Source organism: Bradysia coprophila, assembly GCF_014529535.1.
Source record: "Bradysia coprophila strain Holo2 chromosome X unlocalized genomic scaffold, BU_Bcop_v1 contig_12, whole genome shotgun sequence".
NCBI classification, from domain to species: Eukaryota; Metazoa; Arthropoda; class Insecta; order Diptera; family Sciaridae; genus Bradysia; species Bradysia coprophila.
In genome coordinates, this window is record NW_023503293.1 from 1,990,231 (window position 1) to 2,012,474 (window position 22,244).

At 37.7% G+C, this 22,244-nt stretch overlaps 2 protein-coding genes across 2 annotated transcripts; one reads left to right on the forward strand and one right to left on the reverse strand.

The window, feature by feature from the left end:
- Positions 1–1,652: 1,652 nt before the first annotated feature.
- LOC119067577 lies at positions 1,653–10,688 on the reverse strand. The gene is made up of 7 exons (XM_037170664.1): positions 10,435–10,688; positions 10,003–10,167; positions 9,481–9,920; positions 9,292–9,423; positions 9,055–9,234; positions 2,158–4,299; positions 1,653–2,073 (listed from the first exon to the last, which is right to left on the reverse strand). Exons 1-7 carry the CDS (start codon positions 10,609–10,611, stop codon positions 1,662–1,664), a joined length of 3,648 nt encoding a protein of 1,215 aa, XP_037026559.1. The 5' UTR covers positions 10,612–10,688; the 3' UTR covers positions 1,653–1,661.
- A 4,009-nt stretch (positions 10,689–14,697) lies between these two features.
- On the forward strand, positions 14,698–22,201 carry LOC119067584. The gene is made up of 9 exons (XM_037170679.1): positions 14,698–14,873; positions 15,215–15,268; positions 15,340–15,380; positions 15,442–15,822; positions 15,908–16,206; positions 16,297–17,127; positions 17,194–17,520; positions 17,591–17,695; positions 21,864–22,201. Exons 1-9 carry the CDS (start codon positions 14,834–14,836, stop codon positions 21,922–21,924), a joined length of 2,139 nt encoding a protein of 712 aa, XP_037026574.1. The 5' UTR covers positions 14,698–14,833; the 3' UTR covers positions 21,925–22,201.
- The last annotated feature ends 43 nt before the right edge of the window (positions 22,202–22,244 follow it).

A 22,244-nucleotide genomic window follows, 5' to 3' on the forward strand; every position in this document is an offset into this window, starting at 1 on the left:
ACGGCGTGAATTCTCCTGAAAGTAGGAATCGGCAATTTCTCGAATCCGCTGAGGGTTTATCGGGTTTTTATATACTTTGATATTTTTAACAGTCAGATGGGTACGCAAACAACCGTTTTTCATATAAGTCTGAATGGCAGAAATATCTCTATAAATCATCTTCAAGCTACGGTACTTTCAGACGTAACCTCACTTAAGCTTCGTTAAATGTTTCATTGTTCAATGTTCATACGTGACACCGGTGAAAGCTAACTTCAAATAACGCACCAATCTGCTAAAAAGACATCTAGTGCAATAGAGTAAGAGCCAACAAACAATCTATTTGGTATTCAATTACCTTTCAAATGCAAAAAAGTTTACGAAAATCGGAGGAAACTTACTCGATTTTTACGCAAAAAAAAACTCTTAGGGCCGAGAAGAGGTTTGGGTCCAAAGACCCAAATGGAAAACTTCTGAAACAACATTTCTATTCGGTATTCAATTACCTTTTAAATGAAATAATTAGCAAAATCGGATGAAATTTGCTTGATTTACAGGTGCGTCTGTCGCCCTTATTTGGCCGTAAGCCTATTGCGCCCGTAAACGTAGTTAAAGTGAAATTATTATGAAGTGTGTACATCTTAGAAATTGCGCATAACGCAATTACAAAGCCCTGTACGATGTTCCTTTCGAATGTAACATAAATTTTAAATTAACCTAAAATTTTAATTTATTTATATAAATACACATAGGTCTTAGTACCGGCCTCAATCCAAGGACCCAAAATTTAAAATTTTGTCAACAACATTCTATTCGGCGTTCAATTACATTACAATTAAAACAAAAATTAGGAAAATCGGATCAAATTCACCTAAGTTATATGCAAAATACACTTAGGGCCGAGTAGCGGCCTTAGTCCAAGGACCCAGAGCATCCGGCCTCACAATTTCCATTTGCAGATTCGTCATTTAATAGCCATAGGAAGTTTGCCCTTATCGTCTGCTTCTAATTACACGTGTTATAAACGACATATTAGTCTTAATAGTCCTCAGTATTTCGTACGGGGCTAAACCATTTTTTTTTTGTCTAAACAGCCCACGAAAAGTTTCCATTTGTATTGCGAAGATCAACAAAAATAGGTTTTTCCGAAGCCATTTCGGTGTTACTGTCAAGAGACAGTAGCAATGAAATTCGGAACTGTAGCTAGAATATTTGTTTGAACAGTAACAGAGAATATCAAGATATTTCCATTCATTGTTGAATCTACACAGTCTGTGTATCCACAAATTTCGTCCGGAATGTTCTGACGATTTTTCACCTATCCTCACCTTTTTGTTCTCGCACTCTTTTCATATTTATCCTATCCCAAGTACCAAAATATGTGTCACACAATTTTGATTATTTTTACCTAGCCTTGAATGTAGACATCGTGAGCGAATTGAATCGAGTCCAAGTGGTTGCTGTTGGTTGAGAAAAATTAAAGAAACAAACGAACGGTTCAGTGTAACTCAGACAATTTTTCTGTTTTATTTATAAAGTTTAAAGTTTTCGACAAGACGAATAACATTTTTCTTTTTTTTCATTTTTTTCTTTTCTTTTTTACGGAATCCATAAAATATAAAAATTATATGCTAACTGGCCGCATCTGTTCAATATTTTAAGTTAATTGTAATTTCTTGTTTCTAATCACCCAACAGCTTACTTTCCCATTCCCAATCAACCGTCTTGTCATCCAAGTCAATATCGCAACTAAGCGAATCTTCCGAAATATCTTCCAGCAAGCTATGCAACTGTTCGTGTATCGCCGACGTGGTCAGCGTTTGAACTGAATTCAGTTCATAGTCGGAATTGTCATGCACGGGACTTTTGAGCAGTTGATTTTCCGTATCATGACTATCACCACTGCCATTGGCAAGAAATGCATCAGTCGATTTTACTGTATCATTAACTAGCATTTCATTACAAGCACCGGAATTCTCCGTGTGAGATTCATCACTAGAATGACTGTTCACAGTCGTACAATTCAATTCGTTTGATTTACTACTATCACTAAAGGCCGAGCGTTTCTTGTCCGCCGTCTCTTTGGGGCTAAGTAATTCGGATGCGTTCGATTCGCTACGCACAGCAACAGCTGCCGATTCATTATTAGAATTTAATGAGATCGTTCCCTTTATCACATCCGGTTCCACTGACAATGGCAACGTGCTAATCATTTCATTTATATCTTCGTATGACACCTTGGTCTCGTCGGGCATTTTAAAACTATTTTCGTTCATCGAGAAAGTGGGCCCGCCGGATGTTTCATTGAATGGAATTGGATCGAAACTACTTTCTATTATATCGGTCGACGATGCTGGATGGTCGCTAAAATCAGTTGCTTCCACGGTGGTACGGTCATTCGACTCGTTGTTGCTGGTCGGTGGTTTCATTAATTCACTAAATGTCATGCCGGCCAGTTCCATTATGTCGTCATTGGCTGCATATGTGTCGGTCGATTTGATCAGACCACTCTGTACATTCAGACCTTCTTTCAGTGGTATTTCTTTCGGTTCTGTGCTACCAGCTGCATCTAGTCCACACAACGAATCAATGTCTAGTAAAGATTTCAGTTGCTCGCTGCCTGTAGCTATGCTAGTGTGATCGACGTTTACCATTCCAACCGTACCAGATGTCATAGTTGAATTGCAAGCATTGCCTTCAATTGACGACAAATGGAACCTACCAGTCGCATGAACATTAAACGGATTATATCTCAATGAATCAATGGGATCTTGCAGACAGTCAGGAACATGGTCTTTAGCCAGTTCATCTAAAATCGGTTCTGAATATAGGTGCGACGGTGAACGACATGGTGATTGCGGTTCGATTTTAACACGAACCAATGGTAAATCACTAATTGTGTTTGCGTCTAACACTCTTGCTATGACTGGTACGGTGAAGTCAGTTGTTTCATCTTCATCATGCGGACTCGTCATCTCATTTTCTTTGTCTCTTGACATCCTGGCAATAATCTCTTGTCGAATTTTTTCGGCCAACAGGGCGGGTTTCCGGTACAAACGTTTGTCTTTGACTCGTTTGGCTTTAGCCGCTTTAGACGGTGATGTTTCCACTGTATCCGATCCATCTTCTTGGGCGGATATTAGTTTGGAATTCAATGTGCCGTGTTTCTTTGATATTATTAACCGCAGTGATGGCATTCTGGACGAGCTTGAGTCTTCCATCAGTCCAGGTTCTTTCTTTATGTTCATAGCCAAAACCGGATCGAAATCATCATCATAACCCGGTTGAATTGGCTCCTGCTTTATATTAGTTTCTAGTAAATTTGTTGTTGGCAGTGAAACGATTGCCGAACCCATATCATGCGTACGGAAAACATCGTCCGGATCGATAGGTTCTTGTTTTATGTGAACTAAATGCTGCTTGTCCTTGTAAGTCTTGTGAGTTGACTTTTTGCTTTTCCGGTTCTTTAGACTGGCTCGTTTAGGTGAATGTTGTCTTTCCGTTGTTTCTATGGCTATCTCAGCATTCTCGTCCAATGGTTCCGATTTAATTGTCTTCGTTGGACTGTATACTGGTGAGGCCATAACTTCATAATTGTCGACCGGTTCCCGCTTTATAACAATTGGTAAAACGAACGGCTTACTGGCACCCGTACCCTTTGCACCTGATGACGGTGATCCATTTACCAGAACTGGTTCTTCATTATTTTCAATCAAAATAACATCATCATCCGATGCTTCCGCGTGATCAATGGCAGTTTCAGCTCCATTCAGTTGATCCGCATCGTCATTGTCGTCTGAATCATCAGCATCCCGAAATGGTTCATCCATGTGGGAATTGTCTTCAAAGTCTACATCGTTTTCGGTTTTGATCGACATGTCGTCGGTATTGATGGCAAACGAATGATTCGGCTTGAAAATTGTTTTCGTTAAAACAACCACCGGTAACATATCCGATGTCAACATATGTGACGCAGATGGCACATCAGCATCGAGATTTGCTTCCGGCTCCGATTTAATATGACTTTCGCGATCCACCGTTCGACTACGTTTTTTCTTTGGGTCGCTGTTTGGTGGTGTGATTGCTACGTGATCCGTGAGTGTTGAATCGGTGCCTTGACTGGAACATTTGAATGTGTGCTTGAACAGAGTGGATGCTTTCACAAATATTCGGTTACAGTGCCAACACGTTCCATTTGGCTTAACGAAACATTTGTGCCACTGGTAAAGATTTTGTGTTAGAAATTCTTGTGAACATTTGTCGCAGTGGATGTTTGTGACGGTGGGTGTGAGATTGAACGGTTTGCATAAAGTGACGTGTCTAAAAAGAAAAGAAAATAAAATTGACTAAAGGAATGGTAAAATGGGTAACCTCATAGCACTGCTAAGCGGTACTTGAGAGTGCTATGGTAACCTTCAACTCAGACAGAAAGATCTCATTCCAAGGGGCAAGTGCGTGAGGTCTCTATTTTTTAAGAATAAGAAATTAAGGTGACCAATAGCAGATTCGAGTACCCTCTTCATTCGAAGTTTTGCCCATAGTTCAACCTAATTTGAAAAGGTAAGTGAAGCTTTTGCAGCCGTGAGTTAACCGTGAGCTGTGAGTTTTAAGCTATGCATGTTAGGGTGGGTCGATTTTAACAACTTGAAAATCCACAGCCAGTGTAGCTTGCCAAAACTAGTCAAACTGCATCATTAGTTTTTCTTTTCCGAATACTTTTGAGTACCGCACAATTGATTGAATGGGTTTGTCAGGCTACTCGTATTTCCTTTCAAAATTTCATAGACAATTTTCTTAAAAAGGCTTTTATAAGCCTTACAGAGGCTATAATAGACTGAAACGAACAAATTACAACTTAATTTGGAAAAATCGGTGCATTCGACGTGAAAATATTTACATTTTCTATGTAATATTGGGGTCTGTGAACTTTGAACCACCAAATGAGCGATAAACTTCCTCAAATTTGGTTAGTCCTTTCTATTAAGGTTAGAATAGGTAAAAACGACAAAGATATCGAAATGTCGGAATTTCTCAGATTCAATCTGAGATTGATTATTACCGATGTTGTTAAAAACGTCATTTTTTTCGAAGTAGTAGATTCTGATGGAACGAAATACGTTCCTGCTACCGTAGAATTATGAATCTCCTACTATTCAGATGCTACATAAATGCATTTCAGTTTAGTTTGATATTTGCCAAGGCCGATTTGACTTTATCTAGCCAAGTCTTTTAAGTGAGGAACGCCCGCCAATAAAACTTGACATCATAAAGAGAGTGTGTCTGGGTTGCAACGACAAACTTGCAGATGAAAACAAAAGCGAACTGTTGGAGTTACTTGTTCTTGATGTTGTTACATGAGAATTTGGAACTTGGAAAAAGACACGAATCCGATATTGCCGGAGAAAGGCGTCTCATTGAAAATTAAAAATATGATTGAGGATTACAAGAAAAATAAAAGATAGAAGAATCGACGCCGCTTTAAAGTATTCTATGACGATGGCGAAAAACTATTTGATATCACTCGCTGTAAATGTGTCAGAAATTGTTGCAAATGCGCTATTGGCGAACTATTTTAGGTAGTAGCACATTCATAATTTTACTGTATTTACGTATTTCGTTCCATCAGAATCTACTACTTCGAAAAAAATTATGTTTTTAACAACATCGGCAATAATCAATCTCAGATTGAATCTGAGAAATTCCGACAATTCGATATCTTTGTCGTTCTTACCTATTCTAACCCTAACAGATAGGACTAACCAAATTTGAGGAAGTTTATCGCTCATTTGGTGGTTCAAAGTTCACAGACCCCCAATATTACATAGAAAATGTAAATATTTTCACGTCGAATGCACCGATTTTTCCAAATTAAGTTGTATTATGTTCGTTTTAGTCTATTACAGCCTCTGCAAGGCTTATAAAAGCTTTTTTAAGAAAATGGTCTATGAAATTTTGAAAGGAAATACGAGTAGCCTGACAAACCCATTCAATCAATAGTGCGGTACTCAAAAGTATTCGGAAAAGAAAAACTAATGATGCAGTTTGACTAGTTTTGGCAAGCTACACATGCCACTATCTGTGGATTTTCAAGTTGTTAAAATCGACCCACCCTAATGCATGTGTTCTTTCGGTCAAATACAGATCCCTTTCTTTGATTCGACGTCATTTATATGTATGTTGTGTATGTGTTCTGTTCGACATTAATTGACGTTCGGTCAACATGCTAAATTCACTCACGTTGAAGTGCATGATACCCATATTTCCGCTGATCAATAGAAAATCGGACTTGAGGTTAAGGCACCCATTAAAGGTGAATGTGCGAACAGCCATTGTTGCTTAGAACAAGTGTTAGAGGATTTTATCGAATAAATAAAAGAAGCAAATACTCAAGGACGATGATCACCACTTAAGTCAAGGTCCCCGTTTGTTATTCCATTGACTGAAATTTAGGGTCACATGGCCTGAAAATATGATTTGAATAAAAGAAGAGGAATGAGAAAATCAGTCGAGCGATCTGACCCACCCAATATGTGGGACCTAATAAAACTTGAGTAATGTGAGAGGAACAAGTCAAATGCAAGTAAGTTGCTGACCTCTGTAAAAATGTTAAAATTGTTCGTATGATTCTGGTTGACTACTTTCAGTAGGAAGGATGAGGTACTCATGTGTGGCTCAAGAAATAAAGATTTTTGAAACAACTGAAAAATAACAACTAAACAACCGAAGCAATCTGCGTAAGGTTTGAAGAGATATGAGATAAATGTAATAAGGTTTACGAAATTGTTCTGCTCAATTAAACTTCTCTAGCGGTCACCCCCTAGACACTTCGACAAAAAATATATGTGAACAGTGTCACACCCTTGCTAGCGGTACACTAGAGTTGGAGGTTCATATCGCAAAGATTGGAGGAATCCTTCCGCCTGTCACGAGTTTTGCGGTTTGAGCAGCGACCGGTTAAGTGTTTCTCCAAATATGAAGAGACTTCATCGCAGAACTAAATACTTTTCGTAATTTCTCGAGAATTTCATGAACTTTGAATTTTAGTAATTACTAGTGGAGTGCCCACGACTATAATTATTTCAAAATATTTGTAAGCTCAAAGATATCAGACATGGGTCACGTCGAAAATACATTTTTTTCACAAATATTTTCTCGCAACAAAATTGTGCACGCGTTACAAAAATGCTTCCCTGTTTAAAAGCCTGCATTCACGATGAGAACAGGCCAAAAAAATCACTCGTCAAATAACGCATGAAAAGTCATGGTTGACATCCAATGTCCGAGATCTCGACCTTGAACACGCTAGCTTCATTTTAAAGCTACATTTTTCAGCTATCAACTCCAGTCAATAGTAATCGTTCCACCTAACGCATGTCAGAGAAATCATTCAGCAATACGTGAAATCTCACTCTACTATACCGAAAGACAAAAATCGCTCGTTGACATGGGAAATAGTTATTTGCATGACAGACTCGTGTGAAGTTGATCCGAGGCTAGGCCGCTTTTATTTTTATCACCAGTTTGGTGATGGATTTTACGTGCTGTGATTTCCCAAACCAATTCTCTTGTCCTCCCTAGTAATTAGGGTGGTTGATTTTGTGGGATCGGAGATTTATTTCTGTAAATGTTTCCATTTCTTCATTCGCTATGGAAATGCATTTCAAATGAGATATACACATTGTGTATTACACAAGACAAGTTTTCAAATAATTTGGACAAAAAATTAGATGTTTTCGGATTGAAAATTCTGGAAAGTCGGACCTCGGCTTAATAGCATGCAAAAACTCGACCAGAAAACTTTTTCAATTTGTTTCTGTTTTATGTGTTCGACTATACCTCACAGAAGGATAAAATTTTGATTGAAGGTAAAGAAAATTGAAAACCTAATCTTCGTGGTCACCTAATCACCTGAAAGTCTGTAACCGGATTTTTGGTACCTCTGGGCTCCTAGAATTTTTTCTGGAAGAATCCATTTCTTGTCTTAGAAAATGGACTATCACCACTAGTAATGTAATAAGCCATTTTCGACCATTGGGAAATCAAAAACATGGAATAGTCATTTACCGTACTTTTCATGTTTCATGTTCTCGTTTGTATATTGACCTCAGCGACGCCTCGGGTCAACAAAATTCACACGAAACCTCTATTTTTCATCATTCAGTCATGCAAAACATATTTAAAAAAAGGTTTCTTTCATAAAAGATTATCTGGACCATCCTGCAACCATGGATCAGGAGTAATATATAAAATAAAGTCTAAAATTCGACCCACCCTAATTTGTATACAAGAAGTAACAATTTTGATTTTGTTTCCGTTTGAACAAGGAACAAGTAACGGTACACCAAAAGGTTTTATATTAGGAGGTTAGGCCGCGATAATCACTTTGATAATAAATGTAAAGTGGACGAAATTATGCGAGAATAATTGACCTGATTTACCTGATTTTTTTTTTGGATGTCAGTTAAATTCAGGTCAGTTGAGACTCAGATATTTTCAGGTCGACCTAAATTTCAGTTCCCGATCAAGTGATACCTGACCTGTACCGAGTCTTAGATTTGAGTAATTCTTTGGGGAGAGTACAATTGCTAAAAGTTTCTTATGTGCAGAATGAGCACCAGCTGAATATCACCAGCTGGTGTACAAACAAAAACATTTTGTATTGTATACAATTCAAAGACAACCTACACACAGTGCATTTCTACGTTAACGTCATCTACGCGCACATAACACGTATGAATGAAGTAAACACATTGTTAAGAATGTGTTTTGGTTGTTTATCATACAATAAGTGTGTGTTAGCAGATCCAGCTGGTGATATTCAGCTGGTGCTCATTCTTCATATGAAAAATATTTACAGGCTGTAGGAGAATTTTCTGAAATTTCCCCACACAAATACTTTTAGATCACCTGAGGAGCCGTAAACTTCTAGGGCACTTGAAATTGTCATAGAGAAAATCTAACTTGACAACAACACAAAATTTTCGTAAAGTTAGATTTTCTTGTTTGAAAAAAATCCAATTGCTCCAGAGGTTAACAGTTCCGTGAAGTGCTCTATGTTGAATTCAAACACATTACCTGGTGAATATTGATGTCTTGTCAAATGCTACGTTGCATATGGGACAGATGTACGATGTTTTCGATAGCGAATGCCACAACTCATGATCCTTTTCTTCGTCTAGCGTTTTAAACGATTCCGCGCAGCTTGAACATCCGAACGCTGAGATAGTCACCGTATGGGATTGGCGTAGATGGTTCCTAAAAGTTAAATATTTTTAAAATATTTTCGATGCATTAATGACTGAACAAAATTACGATAAAAGATCTCCGTTGGCGAACATCTCTGAGCAAATGGTACAGAACTGGAGCGGTGTGACATTGACTTCCAGCTCCTGTTTCAGCTTTTTAACAGGTGGTTCGGGATCGGAATTCTTTCTCTTACGTTTCCTGGAATTGGGCAGTGGTTAATGACCTGTGAAAAATGAAATTACCTCCACAACTCACTTTTCCAGTTTCTTTTGTTCGAGAATCTGTTTCGCCAATTCGATTTGCCGTTTCTTCTCTTCGATTTCTCGTTTCTGTTCCTCTCGGATGCGTCGTCTTTCCAACTTTTGGGCATCGATTTCGCGTCGACGTTCTCGTTTGTTTGGCTCTTTTAGGGTGAGCAATGGCGTTGTATCAACGTTTTTCTTTAGGTCAATTTTTAGTCGTTTGCCGACATTTTTATTGCTAATTTTTACAGGTTGAATCTCGGCTTTAATTTCGTCCAATTCCAATTTGACTTCGTCTTCATCTTTGAACAGCACCTTTTTCTTGCTACCGTTGCCCTTTTTCTTCGGCCGCCCCTTCACCCGATGCTTTCCGGACAATTTTACAGACAATTTGTTATCGTCTTCGTCCTCGATTCCCAATCCCAATATACTTTCACCTTCAGCCTTTATTTCCTATTTGTGCCATAACAGCAATAACAGCCGTTTCAACATCAGAATTTTCTGTGGTCGAAATTTAAACAAAAAATTGATTTACCTTATCAGTGGGTCTTTTTCGTTTTGGTACGTCCAAAGGTATGCCGAGCAACTTTCTTGTCTGTATATTTGTGGCTCCGCACATTTCACGATATTCGAAGAAATCATTTATTTTGTCCGCACATAGTGTGCATATTGATTGTGGCATCTGGTCATTTCGTTTAACCTGGACAACAATTCAGGAAAAATAAATGTTAAGTTTCTCAATTTATCACTTAAAAGACACAACTGTGTATTAAACACGAATAATAAAAGCAAGATGGAGAATGTCTTTTTTGTTTTTCTCTTTTACTTAAAAACATTTTTGAATCAAATTTCCATTTAATTGAGTTTGAATTTGGAACGGTGATCCAATTGATTTTACGATTTCAGTAAATAAAATATAAACATTTTCAGACGACAAAACTGTTTTGATGGAGAACAACAACTATACCTTTATTCCAACTACACATTCAATCTTTTTGCTCAAACAAGGTTCCTCATCCGAATCATTTGATGTTTTCAATGAATCGAGGATTTTTATCTTACATGGATTGTCAATACCACATAATCTACAAATATTGTACAAATTTAACCGAATTTTATCATTAATAATTGCAAATCGCTCCATCGTCTTTTTTTTTTCTTGAATTTAGTTTGCCATTTAAAGTGTACGTGTATGTATAGGTAGATTTTTGACAACTGATTTTATTATTTTCGTATTTCGTTTAAGTTCGGTGGTGTTCTTTGAGCGCCATCTATGTGAACCAATCGCAAACAATTGATTCCAAAGAATTTTTTTAAGAATGGTACGAAAATTTAAATGTTTTATTGCATACGCGTGAACATTACAACATTAAATGCCGTTTTTTCTTGGTATTCGCGATGTAGGTGACATTACCTTCTTACAAATTTGAATATTGGGCTCACTACACAATGTGGTACACATTCATGTCACCACTGTCTATGTTGACAAAATTTGAGTATCGGACATAAGTAATAATGTTCGATCTATTTCCGCTACGCGCCGCACCCTTTGCTGCAAATCGCCAATTATACGAATTATACCCATTATAGCGAACATTGATTCTGTTATAGTGTGCGATACGCGTGACTTCATTAGAGAACTTTAGCAAATCATACAATAACGACAGAACCAATAATTTCCAACAATAACGAAAACGATATTGACACAGAAAAATTTTATCATTGTGAATGAGGCGAGATAAGTAAATATGTTCACAAATCATGGTGTGTTATGTGGTGGTAAAATTCAAACTTTCTTGTGAAAGTAGATACTTAAACAAAAAGGAAATTCAAATAGAAGCACATAACTTTTCGGGTTGAAATTGTCTATATACTGCCGTATAGTCGCGAAATTACACTATTAACGTAGAAATCTAGCGCTACTCTAAATTCCTGCCAATTTGGCGCTCTAAAGGCGAGCTATGTCAGCCATAACTAAAAGGAAATCCACATTTTCTAAGTAGTGATACCGGTTTCCCTGATACAAAAATGAGTGTATTTCAATTGGGATACCGGTATCCCGGTATAAATAAAAGGAAAATCCACACTTCCTAAGTCGGTATTCCGGCATTCGTGATACAAAATGCGTGTATCTCAGTTGAGATACCGACATTCGTGATACAAAATGCGTGTATCTCAGTTGAGATACCGGCATTCGTGATACAAAATCCACATTTTCTAGGTTGGGATACCGGTATCACTGATACAATATGCGTCGGTATTAGAATAAAATCTGCATCTCAAAAATATATGTGCCTGAAACGCAACTGAATCTACCGCCAACCTATCACCAAGTACTCGTAAAAATTTTCTAAATCAAGTTAGCCATTGAAAAGTGCATATATGAGTGGGAAATGTCTCTATCTAATCTCGCGCGGAGCATTGCCACAGTTTATATAGAAACCTGAAATTTTTGTTTTTTCGAATTTAATTTTTGATAAAAGTATCTACTTTCACAAGAAAGTTTGAATTCTACCACCACATGACACACCATGATTTGTGAACATATTTACCCATCTCAGCTCATTCACAATGATAAAATTTTTCCGTGTCAATATCGTTTTCGTTATTGTTGAGAATTATTGGTTTGGTCGTTATTGTGTGATTTGCTAAAGTTCTCTATTATTATTTATTTAGAGTTTATTGATTTCTTCCAAGGTGAAATGAAATGTCAAACCGTCATCCATAGAGCCATAACCTCAACACTATTAACAATGCAATTGTCAAAATAACAATGAAAAATAAGTTGTGGTTATGGTTCTATGGATGACATCGGTTCGTGTTCGGTTCATTTTGTTCGGCTTAACGGTTGCTTGGAAGAAACCTATAGGCTCTACATCATTATGGCGATAAGTCGATAGTTCAGTTTCCATGTTTTCGTTCACGAAATAAAACATATATTGTGAATTTTGTACGCATAACACTGGCCACATCTGAGAGTAGACCACATATTTTACGTAATTTTGTTCGAAATTTCCTCTGTAGATATAATTACTCTTATGGCCATATTAAATTATCACCGGTATCATAATGTACTAATGTACTAACGCTGAATTTCCATGGGAAGAATTTGAACTGATAATTCGGAAATAAGATTTGATCATTTGAAAATATCAATTGATCGCTAGAAACAGAAATTCGACTGCTAAAATGTCTAGAAAATGTCAAGTTAAGGAGTTTTGCTTTCTTCATATAACATGTTAAGTGAAAGAGTAGTAATTCCTTCTACAAAATGTAAAAGTAGGAAAAATGAAGATTCCTTCAGGAGAAAGAGTGATGAATCCTTCTAAAAATGTCAGCAGAAACAGTGATTATTCCTGCTGGCATTAGAAAAATTTGTGCTTCCTTCTACGAAATGTCAGGATGAAGAGTAATGCTTCGTTCTACAAAATGTAAGGAGGAAGAGTGATGCTTCCTTCTACAAAATGTCGGGCGGAAGAGTTTCCTTCTATAAATGAGTGTGTTTAACAAATTTGATGTCGCCCGCCTTCGTGAGTGCAAGGTTCTGAAAGAACAGGTTAAGGCACTCTTGAGGCGGGTGACACCCAAATTTTGACAAATAGAAACATTTTGTTGAACACACACATTACAGATTGTTTGAAGTGTCAACTTGAAAAAAAAAGTTTATCAAGTTGACATTTCAAACAATATGTAATGAGTGTGTTCAATAAAAAGCATTTATTTGTCAAAACCTGTGTGTCATCGCCTTCGTGATAAACTCAGAAGTGTCTTAACCTGTTCAGAACCTCGCGTGAGTGTCTAAACACTGTTTTTTTTTTTTTCAAAAGAAGATATCACTAGCACCGAAATAATGTGTTGTTCGATTGACGAGTATTATCTGCGAAATATCATAGATGGTGCCAGAGAAAAACAAAAGAAATAGAACAAAATACTGATGATTTTTGCCAAAATTGTTATCATGACATGACGTGTGAGCATAGCTGGTCGAGCCGAAGACGAGAACCGTAATGACTACGCGTCAAGATAATAATTTTGGCAAGACATGCATACATTGATCTATTTGCTGTGAACATATATACCGAGATAAACAAAAATGCTCTAGTGGGATGAGTAGGAAATTATTGTTGTAGACAGATAATAGTAGATTATTCACCTCTGCCCACATGTTTATTTAGACACTTGGAGAGTTATTGCATGAGCCGAAGGCGAAACATTTAGACAGAGGTGAATACGCTATTTTATCTACCGACGGCGAAAAAATAGCACTTTTTCACTGTTATTATTTCATCTAGGTAGATAAATATTTTTTTGCAATTTACCCTTAAAACAGTTGCAATTATTTCGTAATTGGTTGCTGGATCAGTTCTAACATTAACTAATAGGTGGAGTAAATTCCGTTTAGATAAACTGAAGATTTTGTATGGAGAATTTATCGACAATACGAATAATTCCATTGAACATCCTTTAATTAAATGACTACAATTACTAAAAGATTTGGATGTGCAGAATAAGTACCAGCTGAATATCACCAAGCTGATCTACTAACACACACTTCTTGTATGATAAAAAATCGAAACACATTCTTAACATTTATCTAGAGAAACGCTTTATTCCGTGACGAATTCATGACGTCATGTGCTCCAATGAACGTCAACACAAGGTATGGTCGAATGTCAAACTTTGTATGTAGCAGAGGACATATCGATTTCATGTAAACAAACTGAGTTTACATGAAATCGATATGTCCTCCGCTATATGCAAAGTTTGACATTCGACCATACCTTGTGTTGACGTTAATTGATGTCCTCTGGTTTGTATGAACAGCCCATATCTGGTTTGTACATTCATTGATGTGCTCGCATAGATGACGTTAACGTAGAAATGCACTGTGTGTAGGTTGTCTTTGAATTGTTTACGATACAAAGTATTTTTGTTTGTACACCAGCTGGTGCTTATTCTATTTGTAATTCATATTTGAATGGAACTAATGGTTGTAAGTATGTTGAGCGTAAAAATCTCATAATGATCAGATTTAACCCCTCAGTTTTAGGCCATTGTGATATGACAAAGATGACAACAAATGATTGCCATGAAAACAATATTTTTTATGAAAATCACGACAAAATAAAAGTCTTGAAAAGAATCAATTCAAAAATGGCGCCAACGAAAGTGAGCAACCGAAAAATGAAACAAAAAGCGGCAACTCATCACAACTATTATTTTCAAAAAGTGACATTCTTTATTATGATATGAGAGGTCGTGCATTTTTTTAATGGTCGCTCAACATTTTTATTACTCGCCCCGTAAATTGTCACTCGAAAACGAAATGTGTTCCTTCTGATAGTCCGTAAATTTTTTTTAGAGATATGTGGAATTGTCACAAGTGCGGAAAGCCAGTGTATTTCGGTAAGTAATTTAGTTTGTACGCCCTTATTTCTTTGTTTACACAGAGCACTGAAATTGTATCTTATTTTGGGCACTTAAGGAAGAATCGCGCACTCACTCTGTTTTTAGTATACCTTTCTGTCCGTCGTGTCCAACCAATCGACCTAATCAGAATCAGAATCGTTGCCTTAGAAAAAACGCAGTGACTTCGTTTCGTGCTTTATCACTTTTCATTAGTCCGGTTTTTAATCTCTGCTTAATCTGTAAACAAACATTCAGATTTACGTTTTTCTGATGTGTCCATTGATTCGAATCTGCTGTTAACATAAAGGCGTATTAAAGACAATTGAAATTATTTTTAGCTGAACGAAAACAATCACTCGGCTACGACTGGCATCCGGAGTGTCTGCGCTGTGGTATGTGAAAAACCATCTCAAAAAACCATTTTTTCGCTCTACCCAAAATCATTATTTTTTTTGTTTTACAGAGGAATGTGGCAAACGTCTTGATCCAGGCCTACATGCCGAGGTAGAACGTCCGAAGAAAAACGGACATCTTTTGATTACTAAATTGATTCATTATTTTCCAGCACAAAGGCGTACCGTACTGTAATGTGCCTTGTTACGGAGCTCTGTTCGGTCCTCAACTATTTGGTCACGGCACCAGAGTAGAATCGCACAAAAGCTTCGGCGTCAAGGGCTCGCCCCGACCATCGGGCAGTCCAGCTCTACCTCGCGACCACTTAGAGTCGAAGCTGAAAGTGTACAATCAGTTTTTTAATAACAGAAGCCATGAAATCCGGTCGAGAGAGGTCAATGACCGACTTGTGCTCGAGGGAGCACTACGTGTCTATTGGGGTGTACAGGGAATGATTCATTTGAAAGAGGACGACGATCAACGGACTGTTATCACTGTACGGAAACGGAATTCTTGCAGATACGTTAGTTCCAGCGAAGTGGATTCAGAAAATGTAAATTTATTTTCATGGGCTGTGCATGCACCCAAAACACCAATTTCTCTATTTTGAAGAAACCTTTTTTTTGTTATTTTGGCAGAGTCCATTTTTATACGACAAAGAGAATGCCGATGGAAACGATACTGGGATCGACATAAGCACATCCAGTTTAATGGATGGCGATGCAACCGATATTTCACTAACGGAGAGCATTTCGTACGATTCAGTCAGTGTTTCAAGTGACCTGCCTTCACCGGGTTCATCGAGTTCGTCGAAAGAAGTGTCGCCGGAACATAAATCATTGACTTTACCGTCGAAACTGGATGTAAAGCAATTGGAATGGGACGATATTGATGATTTGTTGCAAGTAAAACAATTCGATGAAAATGCTCAAACCAGGTGAGTGTCGTCCCTTATATCCAATCGTAGTTCTTACGCCGTACTATGCTCAATAAGCTTCTAATGCAATACTTTTCATCCGTTTGTCAGATACCAAACGATGCCATCACCATTGCCATCACAATCGAGCATGGAACAAGAAACCGAATCATCGAAGACAGTTACGTTGGACTTCCAATCGTTTTCCAATTCAACGCAACCGTCAACGACCCCAGTCAATTCGAGCGAAGAGTTTGTCACGCCTTGCAATTCGTTGAAAAATACCGACTTTGACGAATTCAAAAAGCAAATCCACAAAGAGTACATGGCCAATTCGTTTGAATTGCAAAATGTCAGCGCCGACACACTGAAGCACAATCAACCGATCGATCCGTCTCGGATCAATGACTCCTTGAAATTCTACGGCGACAATGTAATGAGCAAAAGTTACGGCGGTGAACAAAGCCTTCGCGTTTATCCCAGCAATCAATCGATGAGCTCGATCGACCCGTTGAAGATAAACGATACGTTCAATTTGAACAACCGGAGCGATTCGTCTCAGTCGAGCCATCAGCTGCGCAAATGCGGTTCGGCATCGTCGTGGATCGTGCATTCGGAGTCGGAGAACGGGAAAATTCCGCTCATAAATCGTTCGAAATCGGGACCCGATTGGTGTGAGAATTCGTATTTCGATAGCGAGGACAACAGCGAAACGTTGAAGCCGGCTACTATGCGAAAAAATCGATTAAACATTCGAATGGACTGTTACGGCGACTTCAACGTCAAAAGTCCGAATTCGGAAATGAATGGAAGCAGCACTGTTGATTCATCATCAATGAATTCGGAAGACAATATCTACAACGACAATAGCGAAGATGGTGTGGTGCTGAGAAAGCCAAAAACTGGGTCCACCGCAATTAAACGTCGATCGGGGAATAAGAGGTTTGAATGGACGAAATGATCTTCTATGCGGGGATATTGAAACGAATACGTTCTTTTCTCCTACAGATCCAGAACTAAGTTAAAGCGTCGCTGCTCAATAAATGGTCACTACTACAACCGAGAAACGTCATTTTTCACTCCACCATACGGTTCACAGATGAGCGTTTGGGTCACGTCGTTGGTTAGCACACAGGACGTGATAAACTTGCTGCTGGAAAAGTACAAAGTCGAAAGCCATCCGAAAAATTTCGCCCTTTTCATCGTGCGTGATAACGGCGAACAGAGACGGTTGAAAGATGACGATTTTCCATTGATCCAGCGTATCATGCTGGGTCCACACGAGGATGTTGCTCGATTGTTCTTAACTGATTCACAAGTGACTACTGAAATTAGGTACGTTGACGGAATCGTGTCATTGTTTTGAATGGCTTGGACTAAATTTTGATTTTACTTTCTGTTCCAGTTGTGAGGTTGCTCAATTTTTGAATCTGTCTGAGCTCGAATGTAAGTCAATTTTAGATAGATACGATGACGAATTGAATCGCGAGGTGCTGAAAGTGAAAGACAAGTAAGTAGCTTATCGTGACATGACATTCTAATTAGAGCTGTCGTTCTGTTTAAGATCCAAATGTTTCTTATCGAAGTGCACCAAAAGGTTCACAGGGCAAGAATGGTAACAATGGTATCAATTTCTTTAATCGCTCTAAGAGATTTTATTTTTGAAAGTGGACCAGATTCCGTTGGAGCTTTTTTATATGCCCAGATAGCCCTGGGTACCAATAGCCTAAACCGCAGTCGTTTAGTTCTTATATTCGCTTAGTGGCCAGTTTTATGAAGGTTAGACTATGCATCATTGGGCTACATATTCATTGGATAGGTACTATTCTGGAGATGCGGGGCAAGCACAGATATCATACATGTCCTCGACCATGGTTCGAAAATAACAGAAAGAATGTTTCAGCCAAAGAAAGACCGGATATTTTTGATGAACTTCAAAAAGTCATATCTCGCACCTGATAGAGGCTTAACCAATCTTTACAATCAAAAAGATTGTAGCGTAAAACGGAGACAATATTCGGGTAACATTTGATTGAATGCTTGACTCTCAGTATGAATGTTTCACCACTCTCTTTGAAGGTAAAGGCATCCTCTTTTTTGATGTCGATTAGTCCCCTATTTGAAAATTAAAAAATGGGAATCCTGCTTAAAACGGATATCCCCACCCAGAGATGGGAAATTATCAAGGAAATTACCCGTATTTTTCTTGGTAATACCCTCGGTTCGGTATATTACGTAAAATTACCAATATTTGTATGATCTGAATAGCCAGTTGGGGTTGTCCATCTCAAATTTTCCGTCAATTTCTTCAACTTCATATCAGAAAGTGCAATTGATTGTTAAAAAGGTCCTTTTTTGCGACCATTTTACATGATTTAAGCGAGGCAATTGTCGAAACTACCGGCGTAGAGAATTACGCACTAAAGGTGTGCGATACATAAAGGATTGAGACTGGCTTAGTCGACAAAAAATGATTTTCGTCCCTAGAATCAAGGGCCTTGAAGCTAAGTTTTCGAGTTTTCTGCCTCCCACCTATTTCGACCTCTACCAAAAAATTTCTTTGAGATTTTTGCTAGTTGTGTCAGTCCTATTCTACTAATTGAAGTCCAACGCAGCAGAAAAAAAATTAAATCCGGAAGAAGTTTGTCAGAAAAGTCTTTTTCGTGAGTCGTCAAAGACTATGAAAAATTGATTGGATCTTGCACTTGAAAATTCGTAAATTCATCTGGAAAATTATTCAATTTTTGCTCAAGTTGGCTTAAATTCTTGGGAATAGAAAAGTTTTTGAAAATCATCTGAAAAACGTTTGTGTCGTGAGGGTTTGTTTGGCCTAAAATTGGGGCCAAATGGCTCAATTGAGAGAATTGAGTGAACTTCCGGATTACATTTTTTTTCTGTAAAATTGGACTCCAATTAGCCGAATAAGACTAATACAGCTCACAAAAATCTCAAAGAAATTTTTTGTTAGAGGTCAAAATAGGTAGTAGAGGAAAATTTAGCTTCTATGATTTGTCGCAAGTTAAAAATTAAAATAAAATAAAATCGATTTTTGACATCTAGGGATGATAACAATTTTTTTTTAATACGCCAGTCTCGAACCTTTATCCATATTACAGCCCTACTGTACAATGGAGGCAATCTTATGCTGGGCGGGAGGTTACAGATGATGTTGTGCGAAAGAAAATACACACCTAAGCTTTTAGCTCTGGCTATTATGTAGGCTAGATATTAGCAAAAGAAGTCTTTAACTATTTGCTATTTCCATGTATCCACAGTTTGCGCATGGCTCACTATTTGTATGGTCCAATGTGTTTAAATGTTTGTTCAGGCAGTAGTGCCTCGTGAGGATGGAAATTAGTCTTCTAATGTTTCTTCTCCTATAAGTAGGAGTGAAACTCTTGAGTTTTTGATTTTGGTGTTAATCCAATTTTTGGAATGTCTAGCGTGGGTTAGAGTTACGGAGTAGCAGTGGTGTTTGAATTTCTCACTTTTCTACATTTTCATGATTTTTTTGTGTGGAAAAGTCGGTGGTTCCTTGAGGCTACGTTCTAGGCACACTTGCTCGTATCACAAATTTTTTCCATCATGCAGTGAATTACTTTCGCAGCATCGAACGTAATCGTAATCCAATATTGTTGACTGTAACTGTGTTGGAGATTTCATCTGGCATCTATTCAAATACACCAGGAAAGCGACAGTGTAGTCAAAAGATATAGGTGTCCAAAATTGTATGGAAAAAATAAAGTGCCAAAATGTTTGGAGCACAGGGCAGAAAATCATTCTATATGGTCCCCTGATAAGTGTCTATGAGACCGACTCGATCCGAATCGATTTAGGGGTCGCTCAGGGACGAATTATGTGAAAAATGGCATCGGGCTGAAGTTAGCCCAACGCCAAAATTATGACTAGTAACAAATATGCTTATAAGTACATAAGATGTATGTGTATGTGTGTACACTGTACATAACAAATCATATTATATAAAGAGTTATGCTATTGCTATTATGTACTTATGCCGGCCTCGAATTTGGGTAGGACCCAAATGTTCCTTAACTTTAAATTGTTTACATTTGGGTCGGCCCAATATGTTCAGCTCTTATGACTGCCTCGAATATTGGTCGGAACCAAATGTTCTTCAGTTTTGAGTTTTATACATTTGGGTCGGCCCAATATGTTCAGCTCTTATGACTGCCTCGAATTTGGGTCGGACCCAAATGTTCTTCAGTTTTGAGTTTTATACATTTGGGTCGGACCAATATGTTCAGTACTTATGACTGCCTTGAATTTGGGTCGGACCCAAATGTTCTTCAGTTTTGAGTTTTATACATTTGGGTCGGACCAATATGTTCGGTAATTATGACTGCCTCGAATATTGGTCGGAACCAAATGTTCTTCAGTTTTGAGTTTTATACATTTGGGTCGGCCCAATATGTTCAGCTCTTATGACTGCCTCGAATTTGGGTCGGACCCAAATGTTCTTCAGTTTTGAGTTTTATACATTTGGGTCGGACCAATATGTTCAGTACTTATGACTGCCTTGAATTTGGGTCGGACCCAAATGTTCTTCAGTTTTGAGTTTTATACATTTGGGTCGGACCAATATGTTCGGTAATTATGACTGCCTCGAATATTGGTCGGACCCAAACGTTCTTCAGTTTTGAGTTTTATTTGGGTCCGACCCAAATTCGAGGCAGTCATAAGAGCTGAACATATTGGTCCGACCCAAATATATAAAACTCAAAACTGAAGAACATTTGGGTCCGACCCAAATTCGAGGCAGTCATAAGAGCTGAACATATTGGTCCGACCCAAATGTATAAAACTCAAAACTGAAGAACATTTGGGTCCGACCAATATTCGAGGCAGTCATAATTACCGAACATATTGGTCCGACCCAAATGTATAAAACTCAAAACTGAAGAACATTTGGGTCCGACCCAAATTCGAGGCAGTCATAAGAGCTGAACATATTGGTCCGACCCAAATGTATAAAAAAAAATTAATTCGGACTAATGATGAAGACTGATGGAAGACTTATTAGGTCATGTTTGATAACGACTAAGCATAATGCTATCAGTGACCTACATGTTAATCAAACATCGAATCATGATTTACGAATATTTACTGCGTTTCAAAAAACAAAACTGGAATTAAATTAAAAAGAATTAGGTCCAAGTAAATCATCGAATTTTCGGAACAACTCATTAACGCAGTGTGTTGACCGAGGGCTCGCATTGAATTATTGAGTTTTAATCGCAACAGAACGATTCTCTCAATAAGATGAGTCCACAATCACAACATGTGATTGAATCGGTTCATTGGTTTGCGGTTGAGATAGTTTCAACGGGCGACATCTCTTGTTCTACCGTTGTACTAAGTGCATAGTATAAGTTGTCATTCAGTCAGTTAGGCGGAAAGCTCGTTGACGGTGTGTGTTGTTTTAATTATTGTTCATTGACTATCAGTCAGTTAAATCGACGGTTTCCTTCTTTTTTTTCTTGTTATATAGCAGCGTTGAACCGACATATCGTATCGATTTCTGGGAAGATCTGGGTGAATCACGGCAGCATTTTCTTTTTATTTTTTATTTTACCCTAAATTCCAAATCACCTCTCATCAGTATAGTGTTTTGTGGAAGTGCACCGAAAATTTAAAATTTATTTTTCTTCAATTTCTAGGTACACTGAACTGCGTCGTCGTATCATCCAAAGAATGGAATCTCTTAAAGTTAGATTATAATTTCCGATCGATCTTTTGTTTCTTTTCAAAAATTTTATTTTTAATTTTTAAGTCGTAACTAACCAACTTTTAGCATTAAGATGGATTAAATTAGCTAACTAATTTCGAAGTCATCCACTAAAAGATGATCATTTTATGTTAAAATCACTAACCCTTTGTTGAAAACTCACTAACATTAAGTTAAAGAGTTGAAGATCTAAAAAACATATTATTTTTGTGGTGTAAATTGTTTTACTCAGTTAAATTTAAGAGAAATAAAAAATTAATTGAAAATGAATGCTATCAAATTTATGTAGTTGCGGGAAAACAGAAAAAGTAGG